This window comes from Monodon monoceros, unplaced genomic scaffold, assembly GCF_005190385.1.
Source record: "Monodon monoceros isolate NGI ecotype Baffin Bay Population unplaced genomic scaffold, NGI_Narwhal_1 Super_Scaffold_22, whole genome shotgun sequence".
NCBI lineage: Eukaryota > Metazoa > Chordata > Mammalia > Artiodactyla > Monodontidae > Monodon > Monodon monoceros.
Genome location: NW_021703779.1, coordinates 18,689,930 through 18,708,712, shown reverse-complemented (window position 1 = coordinate 18,708,712; position 18,783 = coordinate 18,689,930). Strand labels below are relative to the sequence as shown.

The following is an 18,783-nucleotide window of genomic DNA, read 5'->3' as shown; positions in this document are numbered from 1 at the left end:
AAATACTTTTGGGGTAGTTATGATCTCCCCATTAAACTCTGAAAGACAGAAAAGCATTCAGCAGACAATCTACAAGTGATCTAAAATAAAGAGAAACATAAAGACGTTATGTTTTTATACTACTTGATTGGCATACAAAAAGTTTTTAGCCAGCACACTACATTAAACCACATACATTTTTATGAAAAAAAAAGCTAACAATAGAAATTTTTGTTTAAAAAACTTAAGGTGGGAAGAGATATGGGAACATATGTATATGTATAGCTGATTCACTTCGTTGTGGAGCAGAAGCTAACACACCATTGTAAAGCAATTATACTCCAATAAAGATGTAAAAAATAAAAAAATAAAAAACTTAAGGTGAACTGATAGATGGCTATGGCAAAGGAAGCAAATGTAGAGTTAAGGGAATATCAAAAAATAAGGTATACTGTATATCTGTTGTGATATGTGACAGGTTATATAATTACTCTGGATATAAATCTGTTTACTGGAAATGAAACAGGAAATCATAAGAACAATTGGCATGTATTATATACCCTCCCCCTGCTGTCCCTATTGGGCCAAATGAAATGAATACTTGAAGATTTTTGAAACTAGTCTACTAGTTCATTTATTCCTTAAGAAAAACTGAAACAAATGCAGGTGGTATTAATTTAATTTACTTAACTTACTAAAGGACTTCCTCCCAAAAAAGCAAACAGAAAAAATTTTAAAACTTTGAACAAAAGCAAGACATTTAAAAATCTTTATCAAATTTCCATGTATAATCCTTTTGAGTAAGCTATTGCTTGAATTAGTTTGGTATTTTTAATTTGACACACAGAATTTTACTATACATTATCTATATTTCAAATATGTTGCTACATTAGAATAATTGAGACAAGTGCCTTTCCAGAACCCCACAATGCAACCATTTTAAGAAGGCAGACTGAAAAATAACCAGCAGAAGTCTCCTGAATTAGCCTTAAGGTGATCATAGGATTTTAAAATGTAAGTCTCAAAACGATGATTCTTTTGGTTAAAGATAAAATGAATGAGAAAACAAAATGTGCTTTGTCTTACCTCCTCATTAATATACCAATATAGGGATGCATCCTTTAGGACAAACCAGTATTTCTTCCATTTCTGTGAAAAATAACTCTTCGCATCTTTCTTTTTCCAAAGCCAGCCCTCACAGTCACCACGGCCAAGATCTTTGCAAGAAATTCGTCTTTTGCTCTTGCCGGCTATAGGACCTAAAGATAATAGTGGGTAAAAATGCTCTTTAAATTTTGTATATGTGTGAAGGTAGAAGGTTAATCTATAGATTATAAAAATAAGTCTGGATACTTAACAACCTTAAAAATTCTTATTTTCTCTTTGTATCAGAATAAAAAACTATGGAAAATTTTAATACCTTTTCGCCCACATGAGTGACATACAATTTAATCTGAAGTGCGTGATCCCAGTCTGAAAACCTGTTGAGACCATGTGTTGCAAAAGGTACCTTGTATCATAATTGACCTGAAGGAGAAGCCGGTCTTGGTAGCTCTTGTGCTAGGGGGTTGTTCTCTTCCAAACCACACTGGGCTCAGGCAAGAGAGGATGGGTGAACTGTGCTGGTGATTATCCCAGTGCAAACTAAGCAGCTAAGTGTTTCATTTCCTTTTCTTACCTTTGTTTTTCTTCTTTGATTTGTGCTGCAGAGAAGACTGCTGAAATGTCTGAAATCAAAGATAGGGAAGAATGTTATGTGATATGCAGGGTGCCATCGGAGTCCCAACAAGCTGCAGAGGACACTCAAAAGCTGAACGGTGACTCTGAACCCCGGTCAGCGAAAGGACCTTCTTTTTCCAAAGACTCAAAACAAATTCATATATAACATGCCGCCAAACTTTCTACTTTCTCATGAAGCAGGAGAGAATAATATTATCTTGGTCTTTATTTTGTAGGCAGAGAAATAGGGACACAAAGCAGGGCTGAAACTGAGGGCTCATATATGCAGAGCACTACCTTTCTTAGGGGTTTATAGTGCTTTCTCAGGCAATATCTCATTTGATTCTCACAAAATCTTATGAAGTTGTCAAGCAAATATGACTATCACTTGTTCCTTTGAATTTCATTATATACCATAAGCCACCATGAGCTACTGATCTCCTAGGCCCTCCCCCTCAGTTGCTAAATATTTCAGCACTTGAATCAATATTTTCTTCTCACACCTACTTCTGTCTCTATTATGGGGAACTAACCTTCATGTAGGTGATGTCAGTATGTTGGCTCTCTCAGTCCCTCATCTCTAACGTTCTTTACTTCTCCACTCTTCAGCTACCCACCCCCATGACCCTATATTTGTTACTCTTAAGCATACTCCAACAACTGCCTCCATTCTCCGTTTTACATAGTATAATACCTCCAACCCAGCAATTTTTAGAAAATCTTCATTGAGGCATCCAATTTATTGACTTTACCACCTTTTGTGCCTTTATTTCTATTCTTCTACTTGCTTTCCATGGGACATCGTTATGACCATTTCCTTGAGCTATATACTTCCTGCATCATACTCGCCTAGCTAACAACCATCTCAGTTAAACCCACCTATCAGTCTATTCCACGCTAAGGACCAGAATAGCGTAATGTCTTAATAGAAAAACCCACAACTGTATGACTGGTCTAGCTTTCAATTAATGACTATAAATCACTGGTTCCAGTCAGACAGTCTACTAAACTAGATTGTTCACTGGTCTAAATAAGGTTAATTATGTTCATATGATTAGCTAGCTAACAGGGTAGAGAGATAGCATGTGTAATTTTAATTCACAGATAATCCTTCAAAACGAATTTTAGGTAACAGATTCTTCTTCATATCTGTAAGGGGCAATTGGATTTTGTCTACATAAAATTTGCTGGCCTTGGTTTTATAAAGTAAATTCGTATTCTGTGACATACTTCCTTATTTAGTATCTTTGCTTGTAAAATAACATTCTACTTACATAATAATTTGCATGATTTATATATGGTTTACATAATTCTTAGGAATATAATATTATGGGTGGATATTAGTCCTAAAGATAAGGGTCAGATAATTTGCTGACATTCAGTGTAACGCAGAAATAATCACCCAATTGTCAAAGTAATATAAATACATATATATGCGGGATGTGTGTTTGTATAAAACTCTGCAGGATCCATGGCTACAGAAATTCACAATCAATTTTAGAGAGAGAGCATAAAAGATAAAACCCATCATTCTATGTTAATTTTCTTGAGTGCACTTTGCTTCAAAATAATAACTCAGGCTAGTGTGCTTAAGTATAGTTAATTTACATTTAGTTATTTTCCCTAAATTGTTTGGCTGTAAAATTACTGATTGGGTTTTTTCCTTTTGTGTTTCCACAAGTAATCATTATAATTTTACAGCTCATTATTTTTAAAAATGACAAAGATGGGGGTGGTTTGTTTTTAGGAAGCTACATGGATAACAAACAGCTCAAAAGAATTGAGTTATATAATGTACTTCCTATGCTTTTTCACGTTATTTCTTAGAACCTTAAGGTCTACTTTAAAATCTACACAAAAACATATTTTACGCTCTCCAGGTTTTCTTTTTTAACAAGATTATCTTTTCTTTCCCTATAAAAATATATTCTCATACTCATCATGACTGCAGAGTATAATCAGTATACATATTGTTGGAACCTAAGAACTCCTAGGCACACAATACAGATTTATCCATCATTCAAAGAAGCAAAGCTTTAGCTGTCTTTTTAAAATATTGTAACTATTACAATGAAATTCTCTTAAGAGAGACGTCATTATTTTTCCAAGTGATGTGACATTTTCTAAAATGAAAGAGTTAATTGAATTATATGCTTTTGAAAGTAATGGAAAAAACAATGAAAACTACCGTTAAGGAAATAGGTCTCTGTGTAGAAAAGAGTAATATAGCAGGCCTGAGGCTGCTATTTTAGAAAGGCCTGCTTGCAAGGTTAGCCCTCAGCTGACATATGGGAACTTGGCTGGTAAACAGTTCCCTGTACTGACATGAAGCTTCCCTAAGCGATAAGATGATTTTGCCCACCTGGGGACTCAACACTTGCTTTCATTTCAGGAAAGGAAAAGTAGTTGCTAGGCAGAGGATGCCTATGTAACCAACCCATTAAAATCCTTGGGTACTTGAGTCTTCAATGGGCTCCCCTGGGCAGAGACACTACCCCCATGTGACTGTATTTTTGCTGCTGGGGAAGTGTGCACTCTGCATGATCTGTCATGAGAAGGAGAGAGCACAGGAAACCTGCACATGGATTTCTCCAGATTTCATGTGTATCTTTTTTTCCTTACTGATCTGGCTGTATACCCTTGCTGCATCACTGTAATAAAATCTTAGCTGTGGGTACAACTATATGTTGAGGCTTCTGAGTCCTAGTGAATCACTGGACGTGTGGGTGATTTGGGGACCCCTGAAACAGATTCAAAGATTCCTTAAAAACTTGTATCAGAAATTGCTCATTATTCATACATATAAATAAATCCTGACAGTGAAGGTTTCCTCATGTTATCAGCAAGTATGATTAAATACCTTGAGGTGCAGATTTACAATCTTGTGTAGTCTTTTCTAGTAGAACTGATGGAATTATTCATTCTGAGTGATAGATATTTAATTGTTATCATTTTTCCCAGTTTCTAGTGATATCATAAAATATTTAATAAGAGCAAGACATTAAGAACAGATACATGACTATAATGGATAACATAGCAGATCATATAAGGTATTATGACCAAGTTCAAAAAGAAAGAGGCCTGGAATCTTTGCTTTACTGATGATGAATGTTTTTCTCATGAGACAGAAAATTTGTACTATATTTTATTTCTGTATTTTTCTTCTTAGTTTCAGATCACCCTTCTTCCAGGTTCATGCTCAAGTAAGTATGTCTTTTAGAAGTTCTTTCATAGCAGTCTGTGAGTAGCAAACACTGCTAGATTTTTATGTTTGAAAATATAAAAACCCTTTACTCTTAAATAAAATAATACCTTAGCTGGGTATAGAATTCTGAGTTGAAAATAATTTTCCCTCTGCATTCTGAATATATCACTTTATTTTCTTTTAGCATCTATCATTGCCCTTAAGACATCTGTAGCTAGGGACTTCCCTGGTGGCGCAGTGGTTAAGAATCTGCCTGCCAATGCGGGGGACACGGGTTCACACCCTGGTCTGGGAAGATCTCACGTGCCGTCGAGCAACTAAGCCCATTCGCCACAGCTACTGAGCCTGCACTCCAGAGCCCGCGAGCCACAGCTACTGTGCCTGCGTGCCACAACTAATGAAGCCCGCATGCCTAGAGCCCATGCTCTGCAACAAGAGAAGCCACTGCAATGAGAAGCCCGTGCACCGCGATGAAGAGTAGCCCACAGTTGCCACAACTAGAGAAAGCCCATGCGCAGCAACAGAGACCTAACACAGCCAAATATAAATAAATAAATAAAAAATCTGTAGCTACTCTGTCATTAGTTATAATTTGTCTTTAGTCTCTCTGTAGCTTTTAAAATATTTTCCTCTTTATCCCTGATATTCTGCAATTGCTCTATGATGTGTCTAGGTTATAACTGATTTTAATTAATCTCATTTCACATTCATTGTGTTGTACTTGAAGGTGTTATTTCTTCAATTCTGAAAATTCTCAGGCATTGTCTCTTCAAAGGGCCTTCTTTACTAGTCTCTCTCTTTTTGTCTCTAGACTTATGTTGGTACCTCTCAATTTATCATCTATGTATCTTTCATATTTCTGCAATGCTTTTTAGGTGAATTCATTCTGCTGTTTTCCAATTTCCTAATTCTCTCTCTGATTTTAAACAGTCTAAAGTATATCTTACCTATAGAGTGTTTATTTCACTGACTATATCTTACACATCCAGGATGTCTAGTTGGTATCAGTGCTTCTGAATATTCAGTGTTCTTAATCATCTTGTTATTATTTCAAATTTTATTTTAAGGGGTTCTCTGGATTTCCCATAATTTCCATTTACTAAGGAAAGAATCACCTTATAGGAGTCAGCGCTCTGGTCAATTGCTGTATCTTTATTCAACCTCCTTATACTCGTGGGTGAGGAAGCTCTGCTTGCCTTCCCAGTTGGTTTCACCCAGTGAGTCAATCTTCAGCTCCCTGACATAGCTGTGGTCCATTTGCTCTCTGATCCCCATTAGAGTAGACTCCCAGTCATTTCTAGCTCTTTCTGGACTCAGAGCCTACCAGGTATATGGCTTTACTTCCCATTTATTGTTGTGTGCAATTTTGTTCTTTCTTCTAGTCCTTGGAGACTAGATCTTGTTTTTGACCATGACTGTATCTTTTTGTGTTTGGGGTAGAGTGTGTGTGTGTGTGTGTGTGTGTGTGTGTGTGTGTGTGTGTGTGTGAGACAGAGAGACAGAGACAGAGAGAGAGAGAATTCAAAGTATAAGCTCATAAGGCTTACTGACCACCAAAAATAGACTCCTTTTGTAAACATTTGTGAGGGTCCATTCTCTTAAAAAACATATTTTTATCTTTTTTCCTGAATCATCATTCAATAAAATCTTTCTAACACCATCAGTAGCACTTTCTGTTTATTGTAGGGAGCAGCTGGGTGAAAGTTCTTTGAACTTTCTCTCTAAGAATGTTTACAAACCCTGAGCTTTAGCTACTTATGAATTTATATAGTCAATCGGGATTTCTTGACTGAGCTGCAGGCTGCCTAACTCAACAGACTTAATGCGTACAAAACTGAGCTCATGATATCCACCACCCATCAACTGAATCTGCTCCTCTCCTGGTCTTCTATACCTTAGTAAATGGCAATTCCACTTCTCCCCACAGTGGCTCACACCCAGAATACCAGAGTCAATCTTGACTCTTTCCCTTCTCTTACAGCCCATAGTCAATCCACCAGAAAGCTGTATCAGCTCTGTATTCAAAATATGTTCACAATATGACTTTTTCTTACCATCTCTACTACTACTATCACCTTGGTCTAAGCCACCGTCATCCCTCACCTGCATCACTAAAATATCTCCTCACTGTTCTCCCTCCCTCTGCTCTCGTATCTTCTATTTTTAACGTAAGAGTCAGAGTGATCCTGTTAAAATATGATTTGATCATGAAAACTCTCCAATGGCTTCTCATCTCACTCTGAATAAATGCCCAAATCCTTCCACTGACCCTGAAGGCCCTGTATGACCTGGCCCCTGTTACCTTTGCTTCCTGTGCCTACCCTTACTAACTTTGCTCCAGCCATACTTGCTGTTCCTAGATTATGCTGAGTGGAGTCCCATCTTAGGGCCTATACCCTTGCTGTTCCCTCTGTCTGAAATGTTTGCTCAGATACTGAAAGCAGCTCTTTTGCCCCTTTCCTGTTTGCCCATTTCTGTTCCCCTCTAACCTTAAAATAACCTCATTATAAGAATGAGATGACTAAGCAATTGAAACTAACTCCTGACCTATGTTCTCCTGAATGCACACCAAGCCTTGTCTAACTTGTTGATTCTTTTCCTAGATAAAAAGAAGAAAGAATGAAGAATGAAGCAGTTAAAAAATGACTAGCTCTCTACCCCCAAAAGCTCCCTTAGCACTCCTGCAGGCAGATCATGCAGGCAAGATAACATGTGAAGAAAGAGTCAGCCAGTCTGCACCCAATGGAGAATGATGCAGAACGCAACCTCCTGCCTTGATGATCCACTGAGATTCTTCACCCCCATTTTTCCCTTTAAAAACTGTCATGGCTGACCAGAATCTTCAGAGTTGGTTTCTGGACACGTGTCCACCTTCTCCCCAGATTGCCAGCTTTTCTGATTAAAGCACCTTTCCTTTCTACTGACACTTGCCTCTCGAATTATTGGCTTATGAGCAGCAAGCAGCCGAACCTGGGTTTGGTAGCAATACTCTTGTGGCTTACTCCCTTACCTCCTTCAGATCATGAGTCAAATGCTTCCTTTTTAGTAAATTCTTCCCAGGCTTCCCTATCTAAAATTGTTATCCTTATCGTCCTCAACACTTCCTGTTTTCCCTCCCTGCTTTATTTCTCTCCTTAGAACTTAACATTACCAAAAGTACTTATATTTCTTGTTTATTACTCAGCCTTCCCTCCAAATATAAACTATATGAAAGAAGAGGAATTCTGACTGTTTTATGCACTGTTTTATCCTTTGACTAGAACAGGGATTTTAGTACTTCCTCTGTGTAAGACAGAGGAAGTACTAAATAAATACTGGTTGAGTGCATAAAAGTTGAGCAAACCACCAGCAAAGAACACAGGATGTAGTCTTAATTAACTGATTGTTTTAACCTGAAGTCCTTCGGGGGGGGGGGGGGGAATAAACAAGCCAGGGGTCTTTTCTCCAGTAATCCATGTACAGCATATTACTGATGTTCTGTTCTTTAGTAGACTGTTCCTTTTGGTAGATAAGAAAAAATTCCTTTTTATCCAATCTCCTTTAACATTACTTGTAATGAGATTGTCTTACTGCACTTAACAGTTTAAAGTTGAATTCAAGATGTGGCGGGCAAAAGCGCATTAAATGTGTCAAAAGATATTTATGCATATAATTATATGATGAATTATGAATGGATGTGTTGAAATCACAATTCAATCCATAAAAATAGAATGTGCTAAAATAAAAGGCCATTATGAAAGCATTGTTGATCCTCTTCTTAACCACGGCGATGCATGCAACAGTATTCTGTTTGGCTATAAAAGATTCCTTTTTCAGACAGTTGCCTGAAAAGAGCATTTGTCTTTCATTTTGTCCACAGATGTTCTGTTCAAACTCTATTCCCCCCTCTTCTGGATGAGGAAGTGAGGGGGAGGGTAATTTGGGTCATTCTTATCCTGAAACTTTCAGAAGCACTTATTTTAATTGTGGAAGAAAATGACAGTTTCTGTGTTACATTTTGAAAGCTCAGCTACTATTAAATTCTTCTCAAGTTGCAAATTGCCACACTTACAGAAAAATTTGCAATCAAAATACTCTCTTGTTGCAATATAGCAACTTCCTCTTACTGTAATTTTCTGCAAAGTTCCAAGATTTCTTCAGTGACTAGTCAAACCAATAGCTTATTTCTTATACATAAGAAAAGGTGCTTAGCAATTTGAAACTCTTGGGACAAATGACAACTATTTCCACATATTTAATCTTTTTAATAAACAAGAGACTTTGAGATTTAAATACTTCACAAAGAAACGTATTTTCCCTTACTTTCTCATTATTGTGTGTCAGCAGAAAAAGTCTAAATATGAGCAAGTGGGGTAAGATGGTAATGGGAGTAAATAGTATATCAAGAAATCTTCCATTTACATGAAATAACAGCATAGAACTGAACAAGTTTACTGTTGATGGTGGTCTTGCCATTCTAGTGCATGAGAGAGAAACTCTGCGTGGAATGGGGTGGGGATGAGGCACTGCATACACGCTGGGTCTTTGAGGGCAGTGGGTGAGCTTGCTCTGGATTCTGTCAATAAAGTTAACCTGACTTTATATTGACTGAAAATGGCTCTACACACACTCAAAAATAAGCATGCTTTTAAAAATAAAAAGCATGCTAATAAATTATGAGTCAAACAAGAACAAAAAGGCAGTAATTGGGGGGAATTTAGAGAAGGTCAAACTCAGGTTGGGCAGGGTCAATGTTTCATCAAAAGAATATCATGCATATCAGATTCTGAAGGAGGGAGGTAAGTGAATCTTATACAAGATTCCATAAGGCAATTCCCCTTTCCTATTGGACAGTAAGTGGTAAGGTGGGAAGAAGAGCGATTATAGTGGTGAATGGTTAGGAAGGGTTACAAAAGTCACCACCCTTGGGAAACAGGAACTGTCATTCTTGGATCGTAATAATTATCATTTACTGAGGGCTTATGTGTGAGGCACAGTATTAGGGACTTTATATCAGTTATCAATCTTAATCCTTACAATAAATTTGTTCCGTGGTGATCATTAATGCCATTTCAAAGAGGAGAAAACTGAGAGTAAACAACTTGCTCAGGAGCTCACAGGTAGTGGCAGAGTCAAAGTTCAAACCCAGGTCTATCAATCCCAAAACCCGTTCTAACCACTCTGTGCAATATTGCCTCTCAAGCAAATATTCTGTAGTCATGGTAACCATGTGAGAGAAAAGAAAAACTGCTTCTGACATGAAGACATCCATTTATGAGAACCTCCCATGTGATATAAGTACATTGCTATGTGGAAAGATTCTATAAAATAAAAAGATATTAGGATGACACTTTTATATTAATGGAGATAAGCAAACAAGTAACATCTTATCAATCTCTAATTTTCATGCTTTTGTTGATTTTAATTAGCAAGTTATACTGCTGTGTGGATTTAAAAAAAAGATTTGCAGGTTTTTTTTCACAACCATTAATCATATCTTCATGAGAGGAAGGCTCATGTTAACATTTTAATTTTGCAAATGAGACAGAAACTAAGGTTCAGAAAGGTAATAAGGCTCAGCCAAGTTAGACAAGGATGGGACTGCAATCATATTTTATTCCAAACCTATTAACAGTGTTAATTGAACTCAGCACAACCATAAAACCCTATGTCAATACTGATGAGGAAACCAGTGATCCAAATAAGGCAAGCCTGCCTCTCCACTAATTCTTCACACACGAGCTGATTCATTGTGTTATGCAATTTTCACTTGATACACTGCTGATTATTATGCAATGCCTTAAAATTACTTGGTTCACTTTCTCAACGTGTGGTTTTTAACTACTGCATTAGTTTCCACAAAGGCAGAAACCATCTGCTTAGCTCACCACTCTCTGCTCAACTCCTAACACTTTCTATTGAAAGCATGAATCAAACAGTTAACTGACCACCTATGTGTGCGGACAGTGAGGCTATGAGTTATGGCATCTCATATGCAATCTGTCAGCACATCCTGTCCACTTTCCCTTCAAAACATATCCAGAGTCCACGCCCTTCTCACCTCTTCCACTTTAGCACCCACGGCTAAGCCCCTATCATCTCTCACCTGAATTGGCCAGATTCTAACTTGTCTTCCTGCTTCCACACTACCCCCAGCCACCTCCAGCCTATTCTCAACACACCAGCTGGAGTGATACACTTTGAATGTTTATGTTTCAGCAAGAACGGAATGCACAGTACCAGGAGAACAATACTGTGGTAGTGATCTGGAGACCTGACGTCTAGTTCTCCATATTCCAGTGATATGACTATGGACAAGTCACTGAAACTAATCTTGACCTCAATTGCCTCATCTGCAAGACCAGAGACTTGGACCAGATGCTCTTAGAATATCTCACAGTGCACTAACTGTACATGATCCTGACTTAAAGGGAAAAATGGCTAGTTACCAATGTACACCCAATTACTGATGTTTTAGGAATTATGTATACCTGCAATCAGTGTCAATCTTAACACAATGCTAGATTATTCACTGAAAGGCGCTTAGTTTATGCTTAAGCTCCACCATGTATGGAAAGTACTTATCACCAGCCATATGAGATACAGCTATTTTGGGGTGCTTGATTAATGTGTACAAAATGAGACAGAGGCAGAAAGTTCAAATAGCTGAAAAGCAGAACTAGGACAGTGCCTGCTCCTGACACTTCTGTTTGACAAACTGTCGACATCTAGGTGTCAGAGAAATCAGGGTAGGCTTGCCCATCTTTTATGACAAAGAAACGTTTATGACCAGAAAAAATTGAGAGAACCAGATTTGCCTCCTGACGGCTACTAAATGACAAGGAAATAAATTATATGTAAAAGAAAAGAGACAAAAAATAATACAAAAGAATCACCTCTAATGAAGAATGTACAAAACCTAAGAATCTCAAATAAAGTCAATGTATATGGCATGATAATTTTGTCAGCAGTTTTATGACAATCAAAATTACTGGAAAATTTTCTGGCTACTGACTTTATGGCTTCATTTTTAAGAATCTGAAACTAAAGAGTTTTGGGTCACCTTCATTTCTAGGTTTGTTGCTCTGACAGATTGTACATATTTTCTCATCATGGAATTCTTGCCATGTCATTGTAATTCGTTCCAAGAATGCCAGTTTTCCTCTAAATACCTTTATGGCTAAGAGTATGTTTATCAGGCTCTTATTCTGAGATCTTTGCTCTTATAGAATAGATAAGCTCTCCCAGACAACCACTTCAAATGTTTCTACATCGGCTAGTTTAGCTGCAGTTTTCTTGATCCAGAGATTGCTTTTCCTTAACAGAAAATCTCTCAAAGATAACATTGGATAAAAATCAAAGTTAAGTTTAGGAAGTTTCAAAAGTCACTATATGCAACTCATTTTATAGTAAAATAACTGAGAGATAAATCATACTCTTCCTTCTCTTCCATACTGAACCATCTAGTATGACATGATTTTAAGACTAAAAAAGCAAAATTGGTTTTATCTAACAGAAGGGAAAAAAGAACTTGATGGGGAGATTTTAAAAAAAAAATTTGTGTTTGCAACAGGAATCAAATCATCATGATGCTGTCAATTTAGATGGCATTTTCCATAGTCCTCTTTGCAGTGCCATGCTCATTTTGTAAATGAGAAAACTGAGTAAGAGAAAGCAAGCAATTTATGCAAGCTCAGATATGAAAAATTAGATTTCTGCAGGGCCTGATGTTTGCTGCCACTTCTCCAGAACTCGTTGCCTCAAATGCACCTAGATTAGGGTTTGGCTTGTTCTCAGCCCACTGGTGAGGACATTTTGGTAGTATGGTTGGAGGAAGGATGCTAAGAATATTTGTGCACTACCATAGTGCCAGACACTGTATCAGATACTTTATATACATCATAATCACAGGGAGCCAAAGCTCTTACCCAATTATAAAAATATATATGGGGGGCACAAGGGAAAAATACAACCTCCTCAAAAATATTTTACTAGCAAATGAAGAAGTGAATTTCATATGGCTGTTTCTTGTATCAGCCATCTGATAAAAATTGAGGACATGATGCTAAAATGCAACTAAGTGAAGGAGATTCAACAACTGGCTAAGATAAGATGGTCTAGGTACATAGCTTTCTGGTACTCTTCCTTAAACAGAGTATGCAAAGAAATTCTTTAAAGAATCGCCTTACGTGTTTTAGCAAGTAGAAACCTCTTTAGGTAAATTAGACATTTTATCCTAATTATTACTTATACTAGTCAATCTTTTGATTTAAGATAGATAAAAGACAATTTGAAGTTATATGTTCCTATATGCTCTGGGGAATTAAGTAAGTAGGCTGTGGGGATGATACCTCCACAGACGTAGGCTGCACCTTGAGTCCACTCCAAATTTATGATCATTTAGAATTTTTCACTTTACAACTGATCCTCATACAGACTGTCACTAGAATTTTCAAAGCAGGTTTTACCTGGTAGGTACCTATAGTGCCAACAGAAAAGGAAACCTCAGTGTGGTGGTTATCTACTATGTCAACTTAGCAAAGCTGTAACTATTTATTTCTGAATTCCTCTCCCTGTCTGGTGCTAGTTAGGGCTGGCCAATGTAAATTTGTGTGAATTTCGGAGAATACAAGCGAAGCAGCAGCCTTTCTGCCCTGAAGGTCAGCGTAGGGTGCCGGTCAGTGCAGCAGCGCACACACACTGCCACTTTTCTGCTGGCTCACCTTGCTGGGATAGGTCAGTAGCCAGGCGTGCAATTCCTTCAGCTCCTCTAAGTCCTGGACCAGGAGCCTGTAAATCTCCATGGCAAAGGGCACCAGCTTCGTTTTGAAGCTGGAGGCAGGCTTCCAGTCTGCTCATGGATTCTAGTTTGTCTTGCTCTCCCTGGCTTCACATCTAGATTTTCTTCATGACCACTGGCTCTGCTGAGGTTCTTCACCAGCTCCTCAACTGAGTAAGATCTAGTCCTTTATTCCATGCCACTTAGCACTTCTGCTTCCCTGACTGAACCCTAGCCGATACATTCATTAATGCCCAAAGAGGACAGATGTTCTAGTCCTAGAAGCCTTCCTGATTTGCTCATCAGGAAGCAAATCCCCATCCATGTAAATGAATCCATTTCCTTTCTGTATGGCCTTAAGAACAGTTACTATGTGCCCAGCACAGTGGAACAAACTTTATATAGAGTGTATGATTTACTTCTGAAATACCTGAGTGAATTAAGTATTGTTATCCTCTTTATACTGATGAGAAAATGAGGTTCAGAAATGTGTCTGAGTTCAAACAGTTCATGTTCTATTAACTACAGCATTATTCTTGGCCATCTGAATCTTAGAAAAGACAATTCTTTTCTTTAATGTTGAGCCCTTTTACTTGGAGGTGGTTAGATACAACAGCCATTGTCTCTTGAGGCCACTCTGAATTTATGATAATAAAAGAAAACACAAGAAGGTAAATTATTCTAGTTCGAGTTTCAGGAAAGTTTGCATCTAGTTAATCTAAAATTATGTGCATATAAAGAACAGGGATTGAAACACATCTATTTCTCAACATTGCAGATTGTTTTGGGTTCAAGTCTATTATTAGGATACTGCTTTGGCCTAACCTGATACTTGTAGAGATGCTAAGAAACAGATTTAGCAGTATTATTTAGAGCTGAGACTCTAGGTTGAGCTCATGCACTTGGCCTGCTGCCAGTTGCTGTCTGAGCCAAAAGCCAAAGAAGAATCCCTTGAAGGCTACAAACAATTTAACATTGTTCTTGGAAGTTATCTTCAAGAAACTAGAATGTAACAGTAGTCAATAATTGTGCCTTAAACTTCATTCTCACATGAGATCTGGGCCAAGAGACTCAGACATGTAGTGTATTAAGAGGAATCTTTGGATGAGATTTGGGTATATACATCAAATTATTAGGCCTACAGTTTTGTAGAATTGGATGGTGCTGAAACCATCCAGGAAGTAATGTATTTTAGGAGTTGAATGAAGAAGATAATTTGATATAGGTTATGGCCCTTCAATCAGAAGAGGTTTTAAACAGTTCTAGGGGTAAAATAATTTTACCTGGAGTTTCATTAAACCTGAGATGCTTGATGAAATGAGTTATGGTGGTGAGGTAATATGGGTAGAAGTGATTATGGGAGCAAAAAAGTTCTACTGCCAACAAAACTTGAGGAAATTTTCTGAGGTTATAAAACTGGGAGAGACAGGCCTACAACATGAAAGAGAATGGAGTTTCTTTAACCTCTCTGATCAAGGGCCTCTCATCAGAATTTAGGTTTTATTTTATTTTTTTTAGAAGGCAACAAGGAATTTGTAATAAGATTTGAATTTAATAAATTTCAACTTAATAAATTCCAAATTCAATTATTCTGTGTCCTGTTTTGCATGATGCCTCACTAATTAAGCCGGATTTTGTGTTTTCCTTCCTGGCAGCCATTATCTAACCAGGAACTAGCAGAATGAGGCCCCCATTGGCTCAAACATGAAACTGAAAAGGACTGGCTTTACATAATCTGTTTTATACAGTGTAAGCAGAAACCTCTCTCAAGAGGAAGGGCGTATTAGTGAATCTTTTTGTTTGTTTGTATAATGCTTAATTTATTAAACTTAAAAAAATTTATGAAACAAATTTTTCAAACATTTAAACAATATTTTCACAATTAATAAAATTTATGAATTTTAATCAGTCTCTAGGAATTCCACTAAGTCACAAGCCCTATACATCAAATATTTTACATGCTGCCAACACTTTAAAGGCACCACAGAACGTAATAATAAAAGTCAAATGGATTACTCTCGCACTTAAGCAATATAAAAGTGCAATATGTTTGGTCCTTTTTTCAGTATTTCTGTACTTCTTTTTTGGAAGTCCTTTAATGATTAACTAATTTCCTTTAATAGTTATAGGACTATTCAGATCATCTACTCCATCTTGGGAGAGTTATGTAGCTAGTGGGTTTTGAGGAATTGGTCCATTTCATCTAAACTGTTAAAGTTAAGTGCAGAGAGTTGTTCATAGTATTTCCTTATTATTCTTTAAATGTCTATGAGGTTTGTAGTGATAACCCCTCTTTCATTCCTTATACTGGTAACTTTAGTCTTCTCTTTTTCCCGTTGTCAGTCTTGCTAGACATTTATCAATTTCTTTTTTGATTTTGCAAAAAAATTTACAGCTTTTGATTTTCTCTACTATGTTTTCTGTTTTCAAATTTCATTTCTTCTCTCTATTGTCTTCCTTATGCTTGCTTATTTCTTGTTTTTCTTTTTCTAATTTCTTGAGGTGACAACTTTCTCCTTTTCTTTTCTTGATTTTTTTGGCCATGCCACATAGCTTGCGGGATCTTAGTTCCCTGACCAGGGATTGAACCCGGGCCCTGGCAGTGAAAACGCCGAGTCCTAACCACTGGACCAACAGGGAAGTCCCTCTCCTTTCCTGAGGTAAGTATTTAGTGCTATAAATTTTCCCCTATGCATATGTTGTGTTTTCATCTTCATTCAGGTCAATTTTCCTTAAGATTTCCTCTTTTACCTATGGATTATTTTAAAATGCGTTCTTTAATTTCCAAGAGCTTGGAGGCTTACTTGCTAACTGTTATTGATCTCCAGTTTGATTCCATTATGGTTAGATAACATACTTTGTATGATTTCAGTTCTTTTAAAATTAAGGTTTATCTTATGACCTAAGATATGGTCTATCCTGATGACTGTCCCACGCACACTTGAAAAGAATGTGTATTCTGATGTTTTGGGGAGTCAGATACTGTTGGTGGGTAGTCGTTCAGCACTCTACACCCTTGCTGAGTTTTTCTTTAGTGGCTCTATGAATTACTGAGAGGGGTGTTCAAGACTTCAACTATAATTATAGATTTGTCAATTTCTCTTTTCAGTTCTGTTGGACTTTGCTTCTAGCATTTTGAATCTCTTAATGCATATACATTTAAGATGCATATAAGATTTAAGATGCATAAAAAATTTAACATTTTTATGCCTTCTTAGTGAATAGATGCTTTTTACACCTGTTGCGGTGGAGGAGGAGCATGATTTTTCTTAATGGTTTTCACTAAAATAACTATTAGTATAAATGGGTCAGGAAACACAAGTGAATTTTCCTCCTAGGCTTCTTCATGGACTTGCATTCTATAAAACTGTTTCATATTTATGGACAAGAAAAGCCAAGATTTCATTCCTTCTACTTTTTAAAACCACATAACCGTATTTAAGGCAGTGGGTCTCAACAAGTTTTGATTGTGACCCTCTTAGGCCAGTAGGCCCTGTGGTCCATTTGTCCCTACTTTCCAATGGAAAATTAACTAGGTGATACCAATAGAATATGACTGTAAGTACTGTAGGGTATGGATAATTCATAGTATCATTTTTAGAAAATCTGGGTAATGTGAATTACAACATGCTAGAAGGTAAAGCAAGCAACCTAAAGCAAACTAAGGTCAATAGTCTAATGATAGTTTATAATTAAAAAAAGCAACTGAAAACTATAGGTAACTTAAAAAAATCCTGATGATGTACCAATATAGCATTCCTCCTGAAAACTGTGGGAACCAGAACCATCTACACTTGGGCTTGTGCAATAAGAGCACCACTGTACTGTTGGTTGCATGGATACTAGGCATCTTGGAAAAACAGTGAATTAGAATATTGAGTAAACTCTACTAATGCATTATTTTATGATTATTCAATTTATAACCTTTTAAAATCATTTAGTAGGTTACTAATAAGCAATATCTAGTCACAAGTGAAAATTAAAGTCTGTGAAATTACGTGTTATTTGCCCATAAGAATCAAAGGAAGGACTGCCACTTCTGCATAAAGCCTCAGTCACCAGGAGCCGTTTGCTAAGGACAGCCCAATAGTTTGAGAATCACCACTCTAGTGAAGTGCTCCAGTGGGAAACATGTGTCACAGTCCAGGCTGTTCCCATGTAGGCTTTGCCAGTGCTACTACGAATTTGGCATTAACACTCTAGAAATTGTGAAGTCATCCACAGGAACCAGAGAATACATATGATATAAATACAATAATATTTAGAATGGATATCTGCATGCACCCCAGTGAGGAGAAACATCATGTCACACTGTACCATGGCTGTCATCTAGGTGAGTAAAGTCAAAGCGTGGAGAAAGTGGTTATTATAAACAATTGTTAGCTCAGAGATGGTTATCTAGCCACTGAAACTAACTGCCCTCTTATTTTAGCTACATTGATCCTGAAACAATGCAGCTAAGACAGGCCTATATTAGACAAACCAATCTTTATAACTGTAGATAAATTTAATTATAAATGTTTATAGGCTGCCAATATAGCATATTTTTCATCTTTGTGATAATAATTGCTCTGGCTTCTCTAATAGATGGTAAAATCCTTATGAGTAGACATGACTTTACATGACTTTATTCATCTAAAAATGTGAGTTTTGGAGTCAGACTGCTTGTACTCGTATTTCAAGTCTGCTACTTTCTGGCTGTATGACCATGAGCAAGGTAAACTCTGTGTTTCAGTTCTTCAAAATAGATATAATAATAGTAGCAACCTCAGAAGGTCAATTTGAAGGTTCAATGAGATAACGTATGTAAGTTCTTAGCATAGGAACTTAGTAAGCAATAGGTAAATGTTAGCTATTATTAGTAGTAGCAGTGGCAATATTATTATTATTTATATATATTCCACAGCATTTATTGGGCCTTAAAGATAGTTGGCACTACTAGAATTGCTGTTGAGTTTCTGCTAAATTATGTTATTTTTTTGAGGGGCAATTTGAAACACTTGGGATAAATGATAAATACTTCTATATATTTAATTTTTTAAATAAACAAACAAAAGACTTTGAGATTTAAATATTTCACAAAGCAAAGTATTTTCCCTTTCTCATTATTGTGTGTAGGCAG

General features: G+C 36.9%; 1 protein-coding gene across 8 annotated transcripts in view; it reads right to left on the bottom strand.

Moving 5' to 3' along the window:
* The window catches only part of CNKSR2 (connector enhancer of kinase suppressor of Ras 2), a 256,193-nt gene that overhangs the window by 58,670 nt on the left and 178,740 nt on the right, over positions 1-18,783 (bottom strand). For all 8 annotated transcript variants that reach the window (XM_029240573.1, XM_029240574.1, XM_029240575.1 and 5 more), the window contains 2 exons: positions 1,658-1,706; positions 1,066-1,238 (listed from right to left, as the gene is read on the bottom strand). In XM_029240573.1, coding sequence (XP_029096406.1) covers positions 1,066-1,238; positions 1,658-1,706 — 222 coding nt within the window. The remainder of the gene's footprint in view (positions 1-1,065; positions 1,239-1,657; positions 1,707-18,783) is intronic.